The sequence below is a fragment of the Phragmites australis genome, chromosome 2, assembly GCF_958298935.1.
Source record: "Phragmites australis chromosome 2, lpPhrAust1.1, whole genome shotgun sequence".
NCBI classification, from domain to species: domain Eukaryota; kingdom Viridiplantae; phylum Streptophyta; class Magnoliopsida; order Poales; family Poaceae; genus Phragmites; species Phragmites australis.
Window position 1 is genome coordinate 16,103,280 of NC_084922.1, and position 23,326 is coordinate 16,126,605.

The following is a 23,326-nucleotide window of genomic DNA, read 5'->3' on the forward strand; positions in this document are numbered from 1 at the left end:
CAAATATGGTGGAGGCATTGAAAAGCTTTCTCACAAGGGCAAGCTAGCATTTGTGGAGAACCAATTACCTGATATATTTGATTTAGCAGCAAATCCTGTTGATGGGAACTGCTGGTGGATGAATGCTGAGGATCCTTTTCAATGTTGCTTACCCGTTGGGCTTGAAGGGGATGTAGGAGAGCAGGAGAGGTGGTCCTCGATGTCGGCGTCAGGGGCGGCGGTGGCTCCTCCTCCGTGGGGGGTGACGGCGGCGAGGGTTCCGGGGATGAATCGGCGTTGGGAGGAGGCGGCGGCGCGTCGGGGCGGCATCGGGAGGAGGCGGTGGCGCGTCGGGGTGGCGTCAAGAGGAGGCGGCGGCGCGTCGGGGCTCGGGTGACTGAAGCGAACGAGGAGGTGTCGCTAGGGTGAATTCCAGCGCTCGCAGTCATAGACAATCGTGACAAAAAAAATATGAACCTCTTGATGAAGAACCTCCACCAAATATTTTTCCCACGTTGTCATCTTCTTACTTATTGTGGGTGCTAGTGGAGGTCGTTGCAAAGGAACTCCGGCATACTTTGTTTCATATTTACTATAAACATCGAATAACTTAGAACGAACATTAATATAATAAGTAGAATAATCATGGCCAAGAGCATCATCTAGAATTGTGAGAACTTTTAAAAAACCTGCGATTTTTGCTCTAGGATCTAAAATAAAGGCAAATGCATACAACAATGAAATTTCTTTCCAATATTTTAAAAATTTAGATTTCATAGGAACTACACAATCTCTTAGAAGATTGTCATTTTTATACATGTTTAAATGAGTAGGAATTTCAACAATATTATGCACTATTAAACAAGATGTTGGTTAATAAACTCCTCATAAACTCACAGTTGAATCATAAAAAATTCAAGAAACTCTAGTATCCTTTCGGCAACATACCAATGCGCTTCTGCCAATAAAGTTTGACCCCCATGACAGTGTGTATGAATAAATACATCAAATGTGCTCTTATATGGTATAATATTTTTAAGCATCAAGAAAGTAGAGTTCCATCTTACCGGTATGTCCACAGCAAACTTACGTGGACGCACACCTATTGCTTATATGTTGCAATTCTTTGGTTAGAGAAGTTTATAAAAGATATTGCAGTACAAAAATCGTCTAAGTATTGCGACGACCTCTTCAAACTGGATTTTACTATAAGATTTATAATATGACAAGCACATCGTTGATGTAACAAGAAAGATTGAGCATATGTACCAAATAACAGAGTAAGAATGTCTACGGCTCTAGAGTTTGCACCGACATTATTTAAAGTGATAGAAAATATTTTATTTGTGAGACCAAAGTCTTCAACTACTTAAGATATTTTTTCAGCAATATTTTCAGCGATATGCGTGTTGTGAATCAACCTGAAACCTATTATTCTCTTTTCTAATTCTCAATCATTATTAACAAAATGAGCAACAACACTAAGATAATCCTCTCTAGCCCTACCTACCCATATGTCTGAGGTCAAAGCAACTGAAAATGTACATGGTTGTATTATTTTTACCATATCCCTACTAGTTGTCTGTCTAGAAACATATGTGAACCTAGGATTCTGAGCTTGCTTAATATAATCTTGAAATGCAGAAGACTCAACGATGTTGAGTGGTAGATCCACTCTTGCAATGAAGTGGCATAACTCTTTTCGAGCATTGGCAGAATCATACTTCCAATGACGAACAGAGCCATCGGGGTTGTGCTACAACACCGTTTGCTTCATGGTTGCTCCACTCTTTCGCTTGCAAGTTGTGGCGTGCCTCTTTAAATGTCCCGTTTCACCTAAGGACTTTACAGATAATTCATATTTGCAAATATAACACCTAGCATACCTGAAACTTACGCTATCTTCCTCTCTGTAGGACTTTTCAAAGTCTTGCCAAACTTCATAAGCACCTGCCCTTGATCTTTTAGAGCTAGTGCTTGCTGATATGTGTGCACTTGTAGAGCCTGATGATGGAGGTGCGCATCACCTGCATGTGAACCAACCGGAGGTTCACCGTCGGGTCTATCATCACCTGCAACATTGGTATCAAAGGGGCATAATCCCCTGTGAGTCCTTGGAGAGAAAAATCATGATCGATGGATGTATTATGATCATGATCACCGACATCCATGATCAATATTGAATGGCACTGAAAAATGCAAATATTCAGAGTTAGAAATAATCAAATAATAAAACTAATAATAAAACAAGAATGAGCGATGATGAAAAAAAAATCACCAAGATTTCTTCAACGTCAAGACAGCAAGATGACTATTTTGGAATTGCTCGGATTTTTAGCAACAATTCAAACTAATTTTGCCAAATTATCACTAATTCTCAAGAACTTTGAGACAAGAATGAGAGGAGAAAACAAGAGAGCAAATGGTGTTTCTGGTGTGGAATGGAAGGACAAGATGATCATTTATTTATAGGTGAAAAATAGTGTTTTTTTAATGAGTTAAATAGGCCGTTCCAGGACCGTTTAACCTGTTAAACCCATGTGCCCCCGCGTATCGTATGTACCCCAGTGGGCCCCCACGTGTCAGGCCCACGCACAATGGCTACAGCCGGCCTAGGCATGCCCGCTGGGCCGTGCTGTGCCGAGTCGACTGTGTCGCCCGGGCGTGCCGTTGTGTGCCGCTTGGGCCGCCGCGCGCCGCGCTGGGCCGACAGTGTCGCCTGGGCTGCCGCATACCATGCCGGGCTAGCCGTGCCTCCTAGGCCACCGCGTGCCCGGGTCGTGTCGTGCCGTGTTCGTGCTTGCCCAGGCTGGGTCGTGCCGGTGTCAGCCCGAAACATCCTGGCTGGGCCGTGCCGGTTCGGCGTGCCGCGCTCTCGGTCCAGGCACGACATGAGACCTCGTGCCGTGCCGGCCCAGCTCGTTTAGGTTTAAACTAAGCCGTGCTTATGCCGTATCTATAGTGTCGTGCTTCAGATCAACCCAATAAGATCGGTTATTTAAACATCTTAATTGATTTCAAATTGAAAATCGACTAAAAACTATCCGAACCGTTCTAACCGTATTACAGCTACAATTCTGTCATGGACTCGTCGGACATGCAGCGGATATACTTCTTTTCCCAGGGATGGGAATTGAACGGGAATTTGAGACGTCACGCAAAAAGCATTTGCGACGATGGTAACGTCCCGACAAGTTTCCTGTGTTCACCTGTTTCCATGCTCCGTACACTTCACGATTCATACAAGACCCTCTCTCGCTCGCCTTTATTTTTTGCACGATATCAGCTGAATTCGAGGTAAAACAAAATTTTATATTTTCCTGGTTTTTTAAAAAAAGTTCAAGACGAACAATGTTATCCTAATCCAATAATCTTTTTTTCTTAAATTAAGGTCTCAATTGTCGGCGCAGTAGAGTCCCATAATGTCTCGAGAAACAGAGCAGCAGATGAGATGATGTATATCGCGTCAGCTCGGCAACCGCCTGCAGTACGCGCCATAAATAATGGGAGATAAATACTAGTAGTAGCTTGCCAGCTCCCAACTCCAAGCGAGCCATTAACTGCAAGAAAGCAACAGCAGCAAGAAACCTTGGAACCATCGGAGCAGAGATCGCGGCGGCGATGGCGGCGATGGCGGCGAAGGGGAGGACGGAGCTGGAGGTGGGCGCCGACGGCGTCGCCGTCATCACCATCTGCAATCCGCCAGTTAACTCGCTCTCCATCGATGGTATGGTATTCCTCCCTCCCCATCGAGTGGCCGGCCGTTTCATGCAAGATTGGGGTTTTAGTTCTGGCGGTGGTAGAATTCGTTAAGGGGGACTATTACTACGCATTTACAGTCCCCCTTATCGAATTTAAATGTGTCTCCTTTGAGTGATTTGGCGCCTAAGGACTGTGGATTCATGCCGTCACTATACTTCCCTTTGCTTCCGTGATCTGTCTGATCCAAGATTGGGGCTTTAATTTGGGGGTGCATGCTGATGCGGAACTGCCTGAAGAATTGTTCTCCGTTTGATTGTTTCTTTGTAGAAAGGGTTATGCTCTCCAGATTTTGGATTTAGGCTGGTACTTGAATAATTTTCTCTAATTTAAGTTACACGCTTTGAAATATTTATATCAGTAATCAGAACTGCATTATGGTGCGATCTAACTGTAACTTTGCAGAACTGTGGTGTTTTAGCTATTTTCTTGTCACTTATGAGTTATTTTAATTAATATTCTAGCAATTATTTTGTTCAGTATCAGATTCTGTAAGTTGTTTTTTTTGTTCATACAAATAAATAGTGACTGAAACAATTTCAAATTCAATCAAGTTAAGCTATACCGCAAAAGTTGGGTAGAAAAACAAATTATTTTCACGGAAACCTGCTTGGTTAGTTGGTTGTTTTGCTACATTTCTCTTTGTCACCATGTTCGTGAAAATCCTGGTGAGGTTATCCCTGCAGCTGCTCGTTTGAAGTTGTCTTTACAACGCTGGTTTTGTCCTGTTTTATCCATGTTTTCCCCTGTATGATACATTCTCCACTGGAGTTAATGTTTTACTGTCCCATTTCGTAAGTTATAACTTTGAGGCCATAAAAGGCAGCTTCCTAAGACAATATTTGATCTTCATAAGATAATATAATTATTCGCTTTACAGCATTGATGGACTGCTTGAGCGTGTACCTTTTGAGTTTGATTGTAATAATCACACGAGTGACATGACATATTATGTAATTTTAATATCTCACAACTTGAATATTAAAAAAGGAAAGCATCTCCTTGGGGCAGAAGATCTAAGTTGTACCTTGTTTAGTTTGCATGCTTTCGCCTGCTTAATCCCACTGGGAATTCTTAGGATTTAGATTAAATATCAAATAAAATCCCCCGTATAGAAACATGCCCTTGTTTTGCAGCTGACACATTCCCCTTGTTAAATACATGGGGTTGAAAAAGTTATTTTTTGGAGTCTTAGCTGCACATGAAGCATTGCGGACATAATAAAAATATGGTAATCTCAAGAAAGCATAATATTTCAAAAAAATTATATTGCATTTCCAAGTTTAGAAGTAATTCAACTGTGTGTTCCATGACCAGATAATTTATGCATTCAAACAATTGCCAAATATTACTATAGCTGTTTTCTCATAGACGTATATATATGTAGGACAATCCTCAAATTGTCAAATGCATTTGTAGACCAGCCATTCAGAATGCAGCTCAAATCACTAGATTCAATGTACTAATCTAATAATGTGCTTTTTTAGATAGCTGATAACTTTCTTTTCTTTCGTTTTTTCTCTATTTCATTTTTTTCTTTCAGTCTTGCATAGCTTAAAGGAAAACTATGAAGAAGCTCTTCGGAGAGGCGATGTCAAAGCCATTGTTGTTACAGGTACAGAGCAGTTCATTCTTTTAAGCAATACGTATGCCATTGTTTGAGCCAAAGGCTCAAACACAGAACCTCCCATCCCCTTGATGACAACATTTCTTTTATAACCTATGATAGGGAAAGGAGGGAAGTTTTCTGGAGGATTTGATATTAGTTCCTTTGGTGGTGTTCAGGGTGGCCAAAGTATGTTATACCTTTCATCTCAATTACTGCATCATTCACTCTACAGTTCTCATCACTATCTTATCTGTTTTATTATTTTTTCACAGTGGTGCAACCAAAGGTTGGTTACATAGCAATAGATATTCTCACAGATACCGTTGAAGGTATTTGATTCGCTCACCCTTCTCAATTCTCTATTATATTCCCATTGAAGAATTGTATTAATTGTTTTTCCTATGTATTGTCCTAAATAGCTGCGACAAAGCCATCAGTGTCAGCAATTGATGGTCTTGCTCTTGGCGGGGGATTAGAAGTTGCCATGGTACTTTCTTGCTTTATCTTTGTCACTGTCATTTAAATTTGACTATTTCAGAGGTGATTAACATTAATTCAAGGTTCTACCTATTCAATTAGGCATGCCATGCACGCATTTCGACTCCTACAGCTCAATTAGGTCTTCCAGAACTTCAACTTGGAATTATTCCTGGATTTGGAGGTAATGTTATGTTTCTCTCTTCTATTTATGTTAGAACTTTTTTATGTCCTAGGTATCAAGTGATTCATTACTGAGGATCCTTTCAGCCATATGTTTTTCTTGTTTCTTAACTTTTAGGGACACAGAGACTCCCCCGTCTGGTTGGACTGACTAAATCTTTGGAAATGATGTTGGTGAGCACTGTGACATTTTTCTTTTGCTTCTTGAGCCTAAGCACTACTTTTTCCTGTGATGATCTTTGTTTACACTATTCCACCTACATCAATTAATTGTTTTTAAAATATGACTTTCCCAGCTATCTAAGCCAATCAAGGGTGGCGAGGCACATCAACTGGGTCTGGTGGATGCCTTAGTTTCTCCTAATGATTTGGTGAATACTGCTCGTCAATGGGCTTTGGATATATGTGAACTTAAAAGGCCCTGGATCAAAAGCCTTTACAAGACTGACAAGCTAGAAGCTCTTGGTGAGGCTAGGGAAATTCTGAAGTTTGCAAGAGCTCAAGCTCAAAAGCAGGCAGCTAATCTTCATCACCCACTTGTTTGTATTGATGTCATTGAAGAAGGTATAGTTGCAGGACCTCGAGCTGGGCTCTGGAAGGTACTTGATATTTCTTATGTTCTTCCTGCTTCTTTTTTATTTATTTTTATTTATGGACACAGTGTTTACAAAATTCTGGATACACTTGCTTAATGAAAATGCAGGAAGCAAATGCTTTCCAGGACCTGCTTTTCTCGGATACTTGTAAAAGCTTAGTTCATGTGTTCTTTTCTCAGCGGGCAACGTCAAAGGTATGAGAAACTGTTTAGTGTTAATTTGATTCATACAATGTCTTAATCCTTTCTTACATGCAACAGATTCCTGGTGCGACAGACTTGGGGTTGATGCCAAGGAAAATAACTAAAGTCGCCATATTAGGTGGTGGACTTATGGGTTCTGGAATTGCAACTGCGATGATATTAAGTAACTATCCTGTGATACTTAAGGAAGTAAATGAGAAGTTCTTAAGTGCTGGAATTGACAGGATCAATGGTATAACATTGTTTAGCATCATCTTTCATCCTGCCTACTGTTTGGAGAATTGTCTGATAAACTGCCTTACTATTTTGTTTCACCAGCCAATTTGCAGAGTCGCGTGAGAAAAGGTAAAATGACCGAGGAGAGATATGAGAAGGCTATGTCTCTTGTCACAGGTGTCCTTGATTATGAGCGTTTCAAAGATGTGGACCTAGTCATCGAGGTTAGACTTATACCCCTTATTCATGCACCAAACTTTACTTGCTTATTTCAGTCAGCCTAGTAATCCTTATTCATTTGCTTATCATAATGGCTGGCGGTTATTGAGAATGTGAAATTGAAGCAGCAAATATTTGCTGACTTGGAGAAGTACTGTCCTTCCCATTGCGTCCTTGCTACTAACACATCTACAATTGATCTTAATCTAGTTGGAGAGAAAACAATGTCTCAAGATCGTATCGTCGGGGCACACTTCTTTAGGTAATGCAGCATACATTGATGCATGATTATTTATTTGCAGGAGCCTCCATTGACTTATTGTATTATGTAGTCCTGCACATATAATGCCACTTCTGGAAATAGTCCGTACCCAGCACACCTCACCACAAGTTGTTGTTGACTTGCTGGATGTTGGGAAGAAGATTAAGAAGACACCAATAGTGGTTGGGAACTGTACTGGCTTTGCGGTTAACAGGATGTTCTTTCCTTACACTCAATCGGCGCTCTTGTTTGTTGATCATGGTATGGATGTTTATAAGATTGATCGTGCATGTACCAAATTTGGAATGCCCATGGGTCCATTCAGGTCAGATAAAAGAATTTTCTATCATTGTCTTGCAATCTATAAATTTCTACAAACTTGTCAATGTTTTCAATGAGGTTGTGTTTTGCTGAGCAACTTCAAATGGACTCAAACCTGTTGCTCTATTTCTGTTACTTGTATCTAGGCTGGCAGATTTGGTTGGTTTTGGTGTTGCCGTGGCTACTGGTATGCAATACCTTGAAAACTTCCCGGAGAGGGTCTACAAGTCAATGCTGATTCCTCTAATGTTGGAGGACAAAAGGGCAGGTAAAAATAATCAAACAGCACTCTTATTTCACATCTGCTTGTTTTATTTGCAGCTCGTATCTTTATTGATTCTGAAATGCTTTACCTCAACCTATCAATCATTAACTCAGGTGAAGCCACTCGAAAGGGGTTTTACAAATATGAGGACAAGAGGAAGGCCACTCCTGATCCTGAAATTATGAAGTATATTGAACAATCTAGGAGCATGGCAGGAGTCACACCGGATCCTAAGGTTTGGTTTCATCATCTTATGATTATCTACTATCTTTTGTTATTCCTAGATAAATTCTGCAGTTTTTCCATAAAAGTACATGTATTAGATAATGCGTAGTAATAGAATGACTTTGTGGTTGGGGCTTCATACATTTTTTTAGTCAGTTCCTAGGCTCGTACCAGTTGAAATGATGGCATCAGTATACAATTTCATTGGTGCTGATAACAGTACAGCACCTCAAGATATGGTGTTACTAATATGTAGCCTTTTATGTTTGAAATGTGAATTGTGGTTCAGAAATAAAACAAGATTTTTAAGGGAACTGTGGTTTCAACTAAGTATTAGAACTATCTGAATTAGATGAGCTAACATAGTGTTGAAGTCACTTTTCTTAAGTAAAATATGATGGTTAGGATGGTAAAATGTCCAGATTGAATGGACTAGATTCTTATGTAGCCATGACATGAAATATTAGAGCAATTCAGATACAGCGCTTGATACATTAAATGTTTTATGGTTTCTGAAACTCATTAGATTGCTTCTAATGCTAAAAAGTTTGGTGCTATCGTGCCAGTTGATGAAGCTAAGCGAGAAAGACATAGTTGAGATGGTGTTTTTCCCGGTGATAAATGAAGCCTGCCGCGTCCTTGATGAGGGTATCGCAGTCAAGGCATCTGACCTCGACATTGCTTCAATCTTCGGCATGGGATTCCCACCTTACAGGTCTGTTTTTGCTAACTCCAGTCCAATTTGCCTTTTGTTTCTGAAACTCCGGTCCATTTGCATCTTATAACTGAATAACCGCTCACACTCTATTCGTTGCTACAACCAGGGGAGGTGTCATGTTCTGGGCAGATTCCATCGGTGCAAAGTACATCCATGACAAGTTGGAGGAGTGGACAAAGCAGTATGGCGGCTTCTTCAAGCCTTGCTCTTACCTTGCTGAAAGAGCTGCAATAGGGATTCCTCTGGTGAGCGAGCCATTATCTTTTCAGATGCCATTCTCCTATACCTATTTGTAGTCTTGATCAAGCTAATAAATAGCGGATGGCGGGATCTTAGCGGATTGGCATCAGGGTAGCGGATAGCAGACAATGGGTGCTAAGTTCCAATAGCTATATTTTGGAAAACACCTAAATTTTGTGTAATAGTGTATATATTATGACATTTTCCAATCATAAAAACATGCAAAATAGAATAATCAATTAAAACATAGAGTTTAGAAGCGTAACTCATACATACAACAAGATAATAAGACAACAAAAGTTTAAATTTTTAAATTTTAAATTTTAAAGAAATAATGCACTAGGAATGAACTGCTACTATAACGAAATAGCGGCTGCTAAAGCAGTCTTACAAGTGCTATAGTGGCTTGAGAAGTGCTATAATGGCCACTAAGTTCCAATCCACTATTTTTGACTGCTACCTCGTATTGGTAGCGCTTATACCCTGCTACCACTAATGCGTGCGCAATTGCGGCCGCTAACAATGCTATTTAGTACCTTGGCCTTTATAGCTTTAAGATGTACATTTAAAAAAAAACAATTAAAACTGGAACGGGTTCATTGAGGAACTTGGAAGATGTCCCCACAATGGCCGGCTTCTCCGGCAAGGTCGTCCCCCCTAAGTCCCCACGCCACCCCGTTCTAGCCATGCTTCGTTGGACCTTCCAGCGCCGGCGCGGACCTGCCAGAATGGCTCATCTTCAGCCCCTCCTCTGGCTCGTTGGTCGCCTCTGTCAGGCCCTCGTCCACATGCCAACCTCGCATCCTCGGTGAGTCCTCTAACAAGGTCGCTGTCGCTCCAGAGGGACGCCTGGCCGTGGTCATGTGGCATCGCCACCCCGTCCTCCGCTGCGTGATAGGCTGCGGATCCTCGTAAACCGTCGGTTGGAGTCTGGTCGCTCTGCCGTGCATGGGGAGCTTGGGCGGCGTCGTCCTCCTCCGGATGCTGATGGCTGGCAACTGGTGGTTGGCAAGCGTCGAAGGCGAGTGCAGGGGTCGCGTCCTCTGCCTCCTTCGTCCCGGCCGGTGCCGGCGAACCTGGTGGGCCGTTGTTTCAATTGTCTTGCCTTCGACCATGTAGCTGCAGCGTGCTGTAACCCGTTGCACTGCTTGCGATGTAAGGAGACAGGACACCAGGTGAGGCATTGCAGGCGCCCTCGGTCCCCTAGGCCTCCTCTGCCTGTGCACCCTCACCGGGCTGCATGCCCTGTGCGCGCAAGCGGCCCTATCCCTACCCCGGCCTTAACGCTTGGGTTTCAGGTCGCTCTTCTGTCGCCTGCTGCCTCTCCGGCAGCGTTGCCGGCGCCGTCGATCACTCCATCAGCTCGGTCTTAATCAACAGGAAGGTACTTCTTGCCACCTCCCATCTGTGCGCCTTCTCCAACCTCGTCAGCTTTTGGGGCCCCGGAAAGTCGTCCACAACGGGTGATCTGTGCGGTCCCCCGCTCTGAGGAGCTGGCTTCGAAGGAAGCTAGGCTGGCACTTGCCCTGGCGGCGCAGGTTGTCGGAACCAGACCGGAGGTCTCGGTGGAGCAAATTCAGTGGCTCTTATCGGAGGTATATGGGATCGCCGTCGGCGTTTTCTCGATTCACCGGGGCTGCTTGGAAGACTTCCTTGTCGTTTTCAATGACTGGTCGGCTTGGGATCTTGTGCTTCATGCCCCGTTCCCGACGGGCATGCCTTTTCAAGTCAGGTTTCGGCCGTGGCTCCGGCAGTCCATGGCAAGCGTGGATGCGATGCTCTTCCGCGTTTTGGTCGGCCTTAGCGGGATCCCTGCTCATGCTTGGATGCTCTCAACCGCGGAGCGAATCCTGGGGGTGGCGTGCACCTCCCTGATTCCGACGCCGGAGACGGTCGCGAAGGAGGATCTGAGTTGCTTTCGGGTGGTCGTGTGGTGCGTTGACCCAAGGCTCGTCCCGGTCGAGGTGGACTTGCTGGTGCCGGAGCCGGACGAGCCTTACGTCGAGCAAGATCTCTTCTTGCGCCCTGAGGAGATGCTTCAGTCCAGACAACCTTGTCTCCGGTACAAAGTCATGGTTCATATCCGTGAGGTTCAAGATTGGCGTCGTCAACTGTCATCCTCCTCCTCGGACGGCACTCCGTCGGACGCCTTCGACAGTGACGACGATTTCATCGGTGGCGAGCCACGAGGCAGGTCTAAGCCGTGGCCAAAATGCACCAAATTCGATGGGCCGTCTGGCGGTGGTGGAGGTGGTGCTGTGGATGCTCGCGATGGTGAGGCCGGTGCTCCTGGGGCTTCGCATGTCGCCACCCTTGCCGTGCGGTCCGCCGGCAAAAATCCGGTGTGGTGGCTCGCCGGAACCATGGTGAAACCGATCAGGTTTGGTCATTTAAATTCGGTGGGCCCGGACATGCGTTAGGCTGCCCCTCTGTCTCTGGCTGAAAAAGGGGAAAAGCGCGATAGGCTGGCAGAGTCACGGACATCACTCGACAAGGACAACTTCTGCCCTATTCCTGTGCATCATGCGGAGCCTCAGCAGGTTTCCTTCGACCCCATGCTGCTAGAATTTGACACAAGCTCGTTCATCAATCGACACGTCGCCCTAGGGGAGGAATTCGTTGGCTTTGCGCCCCAGGGGGAGGCGTGGCCCGTGAGATGGGACCCTATGGTCGTGGAAGCTTTTAGTCGGCCCCCTAGGCCCCATTTGGTAGATCGCATGGTTTTGCCACCCGTTCCGCAGTCCAAGGTCGCTCTACCGAGATTCGATTTTTTGCTTGCGGTTGCCATAAACCCGGGGTTTGATCCATCTCCGTCGTTGCCTGGGACAGGGTCCATGAAGGCCCTGCTGGAGTTCCCTACCGAGTCTGACCATGACATATCTCCCGCCTTACCACGCTCCGAACGTTCGCTTCATGCTCTTTCATATGTACCTGATGTTCCCGCCACTGTTGAGGACGCGGGAGCCCTACCGCTGGAGCCTTCCTTGCACTGGGCGCCCCGTGAGTATCTACCTAAAGTCTGTGCGATCGTTTACAGCAGGCGAGTTCCTTCGGTGGTGCCCCCTGCGCCCTCGCCGGTGCCACATCTGAATTTGATGGAGGAGGAGTTCTTTTCGAGGGTGGAGGTCCAATCTGTATCGCTGCTAGACACACCGTCGCGCCCAATGTGCAGGCCTTCCACAACTGCTGTGTTGCCCCCAAAGCGTCGAAGCTGCCGATTGGCTAGCAAGGGTCGCACTTCACAGGACAACGCGGTACGCCGAGCTCAACTAGTGCTAATGAAAAAGCTTGGCATCATCTCTGAGGGTGAAGGGGTTGATCAAGCTGCGCTGGATGCTTATACCGCCTTGTTCGGTGCTCCTTTATCTCGTGCTCACCTTGTGGTGCTGGCGGTGTTGTTTGGCTGGTCGGTGCCTGAGCACGGTGAAGTAAAGATGGTGGACTTCATTGCCACTGCTTGTTGACACTTCCTTCTGGGACGTGCTGGACATTTTGGTCGTTTGTTATTTTCTTATCTATGGATGTTAAAGCTATACTGTCGGAGGGTGAACTCCTGTCGCAGGGATCCCGAGAGACCCCTTTTTAGAGATTCGGCCGGGGGGATGATCCTGAATAAGTTTGTCGGAGAAATAAATGGAAGTGGAAATAAATGCAACGGCCGATGGTGGGGGATGATCGACCTAGTGCAAAGGGAAGTAAATGCACCGGAGTTTAGACAGGTTCGGGCCGCACGGGGGCGTAATACCCTATTCCTGTATGGATGCAATAACTTTCCCTAGGGGATCCCTTCAGGAATATGTCTGGTTACAAGAATATATTGTCTAACTAAGAGCTTGAGGCTCCTTGTTCTAGCTCTGCTCAGGCTTGCTTGCAGTGTTCTCCGTCTAAGTGTGGCACGGTCGATTGCTTGGGCTTGTTCTCTCCTCCGATGCTTTGAGTCGATCTTTTTCCGATGTTGTCTGATTTTTTCCCTCCCCTCCTCTTTCTGTATGCCCATCCTTTTATGCACTCGTCGGCCACGACATACCCCGAACGGGAAAGAAGGGGCACAAGTTCCCAGACGCCACGACTGAGAAAGGCGTCATCATTTCCTCTGGGCGAAGTGACAGGGACGGTGGAAAAACGCGGTGCGCGTCCGGTCACTCGTCACTGTGGACGCCCTGGCGTCGGGCGCCGTTGAGAGGGCCCACCGAGCAGCCTCAGAGGCACTCGGCGCGCCCACCCTGTCTTGTTCCTCTGCCACGGCAGGGTGGCAGGCGGAACGCCTTGATCCTGGCAACGTTATCCCGAGATACACCGGATGATACGGGACGGGACCCGTGCAATTACGGGACGGGACCCGTGCAATTAATGGCCCCACGCCTCTGCCAAATCATGGCAGGGACTGACACTGCGGCAGGAGCAGTTGGGGATGTCAGGATGTCAGGCCGCTCACGCTCATTAAATGCGGCCTCGGACCTCTGACTGGTTAACACCTCGTCGGCGGGCCCCTCGGGGGCCCTTCTGGGTCGTCGGGGCACCGAGTGCTCGGGGGTACTGTTCACCTCCCCGAGCACTCTCTCCCGGGCACTCTCGCGCGAACCTTCGGGGAACCGAGTGCTCGGGGGCTGCCACGTGCCACCCCGAGCGCTCTCTCCCGAGCACTCTTGCGCTGACCCTTCGGGGAACCAAGTGCTCGGGGGCTGCCACGTGCAACCTCGGGCACTCTCCCGAGCGCTTTTGCTCGAACCTTCGGGGAACCAAGTGCTCGGGGGCTGCCACGTGCAACCCCGGGCACTCTCTCCCGAGCATTTTTGCACTGACCCTCGGGGAACCGAGCGCTCGTGGGCTGCCGCACGCAGCCCCCCGAGCGCTCTCTCCCGGAACTTAGCTCTTCTGATCATCGGGGGACTAGGGTGCTTGGGGGCGACCGGGCACCTCCCCGAGCACCTTCTTCCCGGCACTTGGACTCTGCGGGTCATCGGGGAAATGGGGTGCTCGGGGACCAGAGGATGTGGCCCCGAGCACCTTCTTCCGAAACTTAGATTTTCCTCATCCCGCAGGAGGGACCTCGCAGGATGGTGACACGTGGCGGACGGCTGGCCTAGCCTCGGGACTCAGGGATCCCCGGTTCCTGATACACCGACATATACTCATGTGGAATATCTGGGGCCTAAACCAGCGGGCGCGCCGTGATGCTCTGCGTGAATTGGTGTCCGCAGTGAGGCCCGACATCGTGTGTTTGCAAGAGACAAAGGTCGCTCTAGTATCCAGATCTCTACTCCTTCAGGCTTTGGGACCGGAATTTGATCAATTTGCAGAGCTGCCGGCCCTCGGGACCAGGGGCGATATTCTAGTCGCTTGGAGACAATGTGCTTGCTCTGCAACTTCTTCCCGTGTAGACTCCTATTATGTGTCCGTCCAATTCTTGGGGGAGGATAACAGTCACAGGTGGCTTACATGTGTCTATGGGCCCCAGATCGATGCGGATAAGCTATTGTTCCTGCAGGAGTTGCGTGACATCCGTGCCGCTTGCTTAGGTCCCTGGGCGATTATGGGTGACTTCAACATGATTTACAGGTCGTGCGACAAGAATAATGCAAGCGTAGACCGCGCTATGATGGGACGATTCCACCGTCTTTTGGATGAACTTGAGCTGCACAAGATCGAGCTTCTGGGTCGCCATTTCACGTGGTCGAATGAGCGCTCGGCACCAACCCTGGTCCATCTTGACCGGGTGCTGTGCACGGTGGACTGGGAGCAACTCTTCTCGGGCTGCCTTCTTCAAAGCACGGCATCGGCTATCTCTGATCATTGCCCTCTGTTGTTAAGCCTCAAGGTCAACCTTGCGGGCAAATCGCGATTCCATTTTCAGAGCTATTGGCCCAAGCTATCAGGCTTCCAGGAGGTGGTGGCCTCGGCTTGGGCGGCGCCGGTACAAAGCAACTACCCTTTTAGGAGGCTGGACTCTAAGTTTTGCATGCTTAGCCGGGTGTTGCAATCATGGAGTCAGCGCACGATCGGAGATATTTCCTTCCAGATGTCGCTGGCGTGGGAGCTGTTGCACAAGCTCGAGATCGCCCAGGATTTGAGAGTTCTTTCAGATGGCGAAGCTTGGTTGCGCCGGCAATTGAAGTTTCACTGCCTCGTGCTGGCCTCGCTGCAGCGAACCATTGCCCGTTCGAAATCACGTCTGACTTGGCTTCAAGAAGGGGACGCAAATACGTCTTTCTTTCATGCGCATGCAAGATACCGCAGACGGAAGAATCTAGTTACCAAGCTGAAAGTGGATGACCAGATTCTGACCAATCTAGTTACCAAGCTGAAAGTGGATGACCAGATTCTGACCACACAGGAGGAAATGCAGAGTGCGGTTTGGGATTTTTTTTTCAGAACCTTATTGGCACTCCGCATCAGCGCACCTGCACTCTGAATTTACCCTCGCTCCTTTCGGCTGGGGCCGGTCTCGACGGTCTTGAGTTGCCGTTCACAGAGTGGGAGGTTTGGAATACAATCAAACTTTTGCCATCCGACAAAGCGCCGGGCCCGGACGGTTATACATGTCGTTTCTACAAGGAGTGCTGGTCGATAATCAGAGACGATGTTATGGAGGCTTTGCGGGCAGTTTATGACGGGCATGGTAGGAATTTGAACCTGCTCAATTCGGCTAATGGTTTTGATCCCGAAGGTACCGGATGCTGAACAGGTGAAGGACTTCCGTCCTATAAGTCTGGTCCATAGCTTCGCGAAACTTCTCACCAAGATCATGGCGAACCGCCTTGCGCGAAGGTTGCCGGCCATGGTTTCCATTAACCAAAGTGCCTTCATCAGAGAAAGAACTATCCATGACAACTTCATCCTAATTCAACAATTGGCCAAGTTTCTTCACAATAAAAAACAACTGCGGATCCTCCTCAAGATTGACATCAACAAGGCATTTGACTCCGTTTCGTGGCCGTTCTTACTCGAAGTTCTTGTGCATCTGGGGTTTGGCCATCGGTGGAGACGTATATTGTGTAGCCTATTGGTCTCCTCATCCACCCGTGTCCTCCTTAACGGCTTCCCTGGAGAATTGATCGTACACCGGAGAGGCCTTCATCAGGGGGACCCTCTATCTCCAATGATGTTTATCTTAGTGATGGATATACTCAATGCCATGTTCTCCGAGGCTGTTGAAGTGGGACTCCTCCAACCCCTGGCGTCTCGGCCAATTGGGCATCGGCTGTCTATGTATGCTGACGATGTTGTTCTCTTCATCCAACCATCAGCACAAGAACTTCAGACCTCCAACCGCATCTTACAGTGCTTTGGTGGAGCTTCCGGCCTTCAGACAAATTTGCACAAGAGTTCAATTATACCGATTCAATGCTCCGAGAATGATCTAGAGACCGCCCGGTCTGTGCTCCCGTGCAGGATTGCTACTTTCCTGTGCACTTACTTGGGGCTTCCACTATCCATCAATAGATTGACCAAGACGGAACTCCAGCCAATTGTCGACAAAATTGATGGGAATCTGTTGGGTTGGAAAGCGGCACTTCTAAATACCGCTGGTCGGTCTGTCCAAGTTAATGCGGTACTCACAGCGATTCAGATCTATACTTTGCTAGCTCTTGATGTTCCCAAATGGGTGATCAATGCCATAGACAAGTGGCGTCGAGCTTTCCTATGGAAAGGATGGCATGATGTGCAAGGAGGACACTGCAAGGTTGCTTGGCAAAGGGTTTGCCGGCCGAGAGAGTTGGGCGAACTTGGGTTTCAGAACCTTATTCTGCTGGGCTGGTCTCTACGGATGAAGTGCCTCTGGCTGCAGAAAACGCAGCCGCTCCGGCCATGGGCAACGCTCGGCATCCAGGTGCATCCAACTGTTCGCGCCATTTTCTCTATCTCAGTGACTACCGTGATCGGGGACGGCAGGAACACTTTGTTCTGGTAGATAAATGGCTAAATGGTTGCGCCATTGGAGACCTGGCGCCAGTTCTAATGCAGTGCGTGCCGAAGAGAATCATCAATAGGCGGTTGGTTCGGGACGCCTTGCAAGACCAGGCCTGGGTCCAGGACATTCGCGGCAACCTTTCAGAACAGGCGTTGCTCGAGTACCTGCGGCTCTGGGACGAGGTTCAGGGTGTGCTCCTTCATGACAACCATCAGGACTGTCATTTCTGGACACTGTCGGCGTCGGGCAAGTTTTCAACTTCATCTGCTTACCGAAGGTTCTTCACAGGAGCGGTCGCTTTTGGGCCTTGCAAACGAATTTGGCGCTCCTGGGCTCCGTTGTGAGTTAAGATCTTCATTTGGTTGGCCTCCCTTTATAAATGTTGGACAGCAGATCGTCTAGCACGTCGGGGGCTACAACATCCGTCGGCTTGTGTGCTTTGTGATCAAGAGGAAGAAACTATTGACCACTTACTTGTCAAATGTGTTTTTGCTAGAGAGCTCTGGTTTCTGGTCTTTCAACGGTTGGGGCTGCAGAGCCTTGCACCGGATGCGGTGGCAAATGGATTTCAATCTTGGTGGAGATCTCTGCGGCGTGTCCTGAAGGACATGCGCAAGGGTTTCAACACTTTGGTGGTTCTAGTGGTTTGGTGCATTTGGAATCAACGAAACCGAGGTGTCTTCGACGGTGAGCGTGCACAAATGCCAAAGCTGTTTCGAGAGGTCCTTCATGAGGCCAGGCTGTGGGCGAGGGCGGGGGCAAAAGGGTTGTCTACCTTGTTTGCCTGAGTTTTCCTTTGCTTTTGAGGTCGTTTATATACGTGAACAGGCACGCATGTAATCTAATTTGTAACTGTGGGTTCTTTTCCTTAATATAATGACATGCACTTCTCCTGCATGTTTCAGAAAAAAAAAAACAATTTAGCACTCTGAATATTGCAGCTCATTAGCACTCATACAGTCATACGCTGAATGTAGCAGCTCATTAGCATGATTTAAATACTTTAATTTTCTTATTTAATCTTCATAATTCTGTCCTTTCCGGGTCAATTTCCAATAATGCAATAATATCATCAACATAGCACCTGATTGGAACTAAATTTTCATCTGCAGAGTGCACCGGCAAAGAAAGTTCAGGCTCGGCTATAGATGAACACCAGTTTTCCTCGTCAACGGAGGAAACCACACGGAATAATGAACTCTAGTGAAGCAGCGGAATAACTACTCCAGTTAAGCTTGAGACTGGACCTCAGCTCAGCACGAATAGATGTTTTAGGATAGAAGAAAATGAAGCGCACGCAGTGAATACCCTTTTGGAGTGCGGAGATGTTTACGCCTACAGGAATCAAAACGTTTCTCGTGGAATTCATACAAAATTGATGCAAGATTCCTACATTCTAAACTAGGTCTAAGGCCAACTCCAGCAGATCCCTCAAATTTACAAATTCGCTGCTACAGTGGTTTACTGGGTTACTGTAGCATCTCTGGCTGAATCGGCTCAGATGCTACAGTGCGATACAGTGTTGCTGCAGTACTACTGAGAGAGAATATGGGGCTGTAAATCCGCGGAGTTACTGCAGTACATGTAACTTTGTAACAACTACTGTAGTAGTACTGTTCACAGAGGCTGACAGTGGATCCGGAGAAGAAAACACTGTCGGGGACTGTTCACAGAGGCCGATAGCGGGATCAGAGAGAAAAAGAAGAGTAGAAGGTAGGAAATGGGGTAGCTGCTGGAGATAAAAAAATAAATGATGCTATAATAGTGATAGGAGATACTGTAATAGTATTTTTGAGGATAAAAATTTAAGGTAACCGCTAGAGATGGTCTAAAGATTGGCATTTATGGTGGAAAATGGATAAATAATTATCTCAAAATTGCAGAAAAACACATATTTGAATAAATTTGAAGTTTAGAATGGCATAATTTTAATATAGCCCATCTTGTGCTAGATTCTTTTTGTCGTTGTAAAATTATTTTTATCTTCTCTTAATGAAAAACATGACATGCACGTTCTCGAATAAAAAAGAGAAAAGAATGACATACATTTGGGAACATGTTGTGCTACTGTAAGCCTTTTTCTTTTCTTTCTTTCAACGCACCTTTTCTTTTTCAACACGTGTGACCCGGCAGACAGAAATCGAACCACAGTTCAGCCAGCAAAACCTTTTCGATTGTTCCTTTTTGCCAGCACGGATCTCTTACAAAGACGCATAAACCTGGAAGTAAACACAAAGAAAAAAGGTTGCACAAGTGCACCAAGTATATATATCTGATGACCTAATGAAGATACACAGGCAAACAAAAGCTCAGAGGCAAAGAAAAACCACTAAGAAACTAAAACAGAACTATTTCAGCCACAACAAAACGCCCTGTCCACCAGACATTGCAGCGGTGGCAAGGTCAGGAACACTGCTGTACATAAGAATGGAGTACCGCCAATTGAGTCCACACATATTCAGCGAGTGGCAAAGAGCCCTGTCACTCCACACTCAAGAAGGTAAGAGATTGGCTGTAGAATGCCAATGCCATGCCCTGGTGGTCCGAGACATAACGAGATCACCCCCTTCGAGCTGACAACAATTATCATGACTAGGTAAATGGATACAAGTTAAACGTTCTCTCCTTGCTGTGTCTGTTAAGCAAAAGGGCGAACCAAGTATAAGAGATAGCATCGAAATAAACTTAATATGATTTAGCTTGCAGATAGAATAAATGAAGGTGCGTTGAGACCAAGTTAGGATTGAAGTACGAACGAAAACATGCAAGAAATAACAAAAGATGACTATTACTGGATGCCGAAGCATTATAAGAACCCTATTTGAATTTAAACAGTCGAGGTATCGCACACTGGTGGCAGATTATATTGGCCCCAGGGAAAAAGATATACCATCAGATAATCACTTCTATTTTTAAAAAAGTTATCTAACGATATACCAGCCAGAACGAAAAAAAGAGGGCCAGTTCTGAATGGATGTGATGGTGCAAGATGCAAATTGGACATCAAAACATCAGCGGGAGTTGAGATTTAAATCCCTGGTTGTCATATGTGGACCAGACCATTAATATTGAGTCACTCCGGTATGACAACTACAAGGGGATGAATTTCATGTATGCTAGGTCCAGTGCTATAATAAACATGGGAATTAATGTGTATATGCCATTTAAGATTCATCGGAAGGTTAAACATCCCTCGGAGGGAGGTTGGATGATGACGACTTGGGTAGATATCTAGAATTGCTGGTCAAGGGAAAGACCACAGCAGGACATTAGGGACTATGAAACTTTCCTTGATTCATTATTGCTTATAGGAAACAATTAGACTCAAGTAATCTAAACCTTGCAATTTGAAGCAAAAATTATATTATCCCTAAACATATAATATTATCCCCAAGGTAGCCTCAAGTAATCTCATCTATAAGATGTGCTTGTGCCAATTGTTAGATGTTTACTGTGCTTGTTAAGAATTATTCACGTGAACAGTAAATTGCCATGCTGTGCCCTGCAATGACAATAAACCACTACCAAGTTTCAAAACATTGCGTTGTGGCAAAGGAAATGTGGGCTCGAATCTCCATACAAGTGAGACAATAAAAGGGACATACAGAACATTATAACCTGGAGGCAGGATAAACAGACTTTTATAGAAAGAAGAAATTATAGCGCACGAGAAATGATTTTGAAGATTTTCAACGATTCTAGTTTAATAACGATAACTCAAAGAGAATCGATTTCCTAGTTTCCTAATGTGTTGTCTATGATGAAATCATTTGAAGCTTGATAGTTACCTTGTTTGGAAATGGTTTCCTTGAATGGGGTGCACCTGTTTCATTTGGCTTTAAGATCTGAAACGAACACATTAAACCTTCATCTATGCTCAATAGAGCACCCACGTTATCAAATTCCCCACAGTAGTTAGGAGCTGAAAAGATCGTCACTGATCTTCTTTGCGCAAAGAACTCGTAGACATCTTCTACCACCTAGGGAGTAGGGACATTCATGCTACGGTTGTCATATGAATCTCAGTAGAAAGAAAATAAAATAACGGTTAAATTACTTCTGCTTACCTGATGAGTTCGGCATACATGGTCAAGATCATTCTTCTCCAAAAACTCGACAAGCTTATCTGCTCCAAATGTGCAAGAAACACCACGATCACTCTCCCCTGATCCTAGTGTATCAGAACTAGGATCAGACCAAAGCAAATCACACAGAAGACCATAGTCAGGAATTTCTGTAGGCCTCTCAATATCCTTTATTTGATCCAAGTTATTCAACTCAGGTGAGATGCCACCATGCATGCACAGCCCTTTGTCATCAGTAAGGGCTGTCATAGGCAAGCAGTTGAAGCAATCACAGAATATCTTCCACAACCGAACATTGAATCTCCTTTTACATTCATCGTAGAAACCGTAGACTCTGTTAATTTTTGCAACTTCATGGTTTCCCCTTAACAGGAAAATCTTATCAGGGTACTTCAATTTGTATGCCAGAAGCAGACATATTGTTTCTAAGCTTTGTTTGCCTCTATCCACATAGTCTCCAAGGAAAAGATAGGTCGAAATTGGAGGATAACCACCGAAATCAAATAGCCTCAGAAGATCAACAAACTGACCATGGAGATCACCTGTACATCAAATTGCAAGTTCGTTATTTAAGGAAATATTCTGAAACATAAGAAAAGACTAAAATATGATCATGGGTGATATCTCTAGATACGCAGACATTAACAGAGGATAATAAAAGCATAAATAGATGCCCAAGAAATATAATAAAGAATTCAACCATACGTATGCATATAGAATTCCTGGTTACCTCAACAAGATAACACTTTTCAAAGGATTTTAATGCAGGTGTTGTGGAAGACAGCAGAACTAAAGTTCAGGATAACATTGATAGGTTCTTAGCATAATATCTATTTGCTAAACATGGCCGAGGTACTATGTGAAAGAAGCATTCCTTCAGAAGCTATGGCATTCCAAGAACGGTTATTCACTTTTCGATAAGACCACTTCCCATGTGAAATCAAAGAGCAAACGATCTTAGCATCACCAGAAAAGCAAAGATCGTTCTGTAACAAAAAAGAATGCTCGGTATTGACTTTTTGATAAGACCACCTGTTGGATTGCCCATGCTAGACTGTATAAGATCAAAAGGCAATTACGGAGTAGCTAAATGTACCTTTCAAGGATTAAACCTAGCTTTTGCTTGTGATTTATGAATACATCAATGTTAAATCTCCAGTAGCTATTTTTAATGTCAAATCATCAACTTAACCTTCTGGAATGCACTGTTCAAATGGGGTGAAACTTGCAAGGAAAACTGGATACAGCAAGTAGCTAGCTATATGAACTAGAAACTGTGCTACTAGAATTACTTAAATAGGAACAGATTGCACACTGGAGGAGAAACATAAGCGTGCACAACCAGCATATAGAAGCAGAAATAATATCATATGTTAGAAACAATGTAATGCAGCTAAAATGTAGTCGTGATCCAAAGAATCACTGGTATTTATATAGGCAGCGAAGGACACTAGTTGCAATGAAACAAACATGAAAGTGAATTGGCTCAATCGTGGAATTGTCATTTGTCAAATTCAAGAATGTGGTAAATTGTCTGAAAACAATTAAGATGAATATTTTAACCATGGTAAAAAAACCTCGACCAAGGAGAGAAGACATCCCTTGGCTTTGCCTTCAGAGATGAGAGTATTGAACCCTTTAGAGAGGTACTCACACCACTTGCGAGCATCCAAGCTCAATTGGAGGCTCTACTAGCTGAGCTATTGCTCGGTTCTCTAACCAAAGTAAAAAAAAAACACCCATCAAATAACTATTTAGCAGGTCGGTGTAGCCTAAGCCAACTGGTTAAGTGGCAACCAAAGCTAAAGAAGTGGAAGATAGATGGATGACTCACTACAGTACAATATGAAGAAAGGTATCTCCAATCAGTGTAACATGAAGCACCATGTAATAAATTTGCCGCCAGTGTCCGTGCTGAACCTTCACCTGAAGCATAAAACAATATAATCATTTCTCCTAACCACCCAGAAGATAACCCATCAAACGCCTTGCCATGACTGCAAAATCCGTACTACTGGGAGGCCCAGGTAAAAAACAAACTGTTGTGCCGACAACCA

At 45.5% G+C, this 23,326-nt stretch overlaps 2 protein-coding genes across 2 annotated transcripts; one reads left to right on the forward strand and one right to left on the reverse strand.

Moving 5' to 3' along the window:
• Positions 1-3,424: 3,424 nt before the first annotated feature.
• LOC133901050 (glyoxysomal fatty acid beta-oxidation multifunctional protein MFP-a-like) lies at positions 3,425-18,570 on the forward strand. Its single transcript, XM_062342349.1, has 18 exons — positions 3,425-3,706; positions 5,282-5,353; positions 5,468-5,533; positions 5,620-5,676; positions 5,767-5,834; positions 5,927-6,008; positions 6,126-6,181; positions 6,304-6,606; positions 6,711-6,797; positions 6,864-7,038; positions 7,125-7,245; positions 7,339-7,503; positions 7,574-7,828; positions 7,971-8,092; positions 8,203-8,324; positions 8,881-9,029; positions 9,139-9,277; positions 18,297-18,570. Exons 1-18 carry the CDS (start codon positions 3,601-3,603, stop codon positions 18,330-18,332), a joined length of 2,181 nt encoding a protein of 726 aa, XP_062198333.1. The 5' UTR covers positions 3,425-3,600; the 3' UTR covers positions 18,333-18,570.
• A 2,636-nt stretch (positions 18,571-21,206) lies between these two features.
• Positions 21,207-21,815, reverse strand: LOC133903291 (serine/threonine-protein phosphatase PP1-like; the record flags this gene model as incomplete). The annotated part of the gene is made up of 1 exon (XM_062344599.1): positions 21,207-21,815. A coding segment is annotated over one exon (609 nt), but the record flags the coding sequence as incomplete, so codon positions are not given.
• Between the last annotated feature and the right edge of the window lie 1,511 nt (positions 21,816-23,326).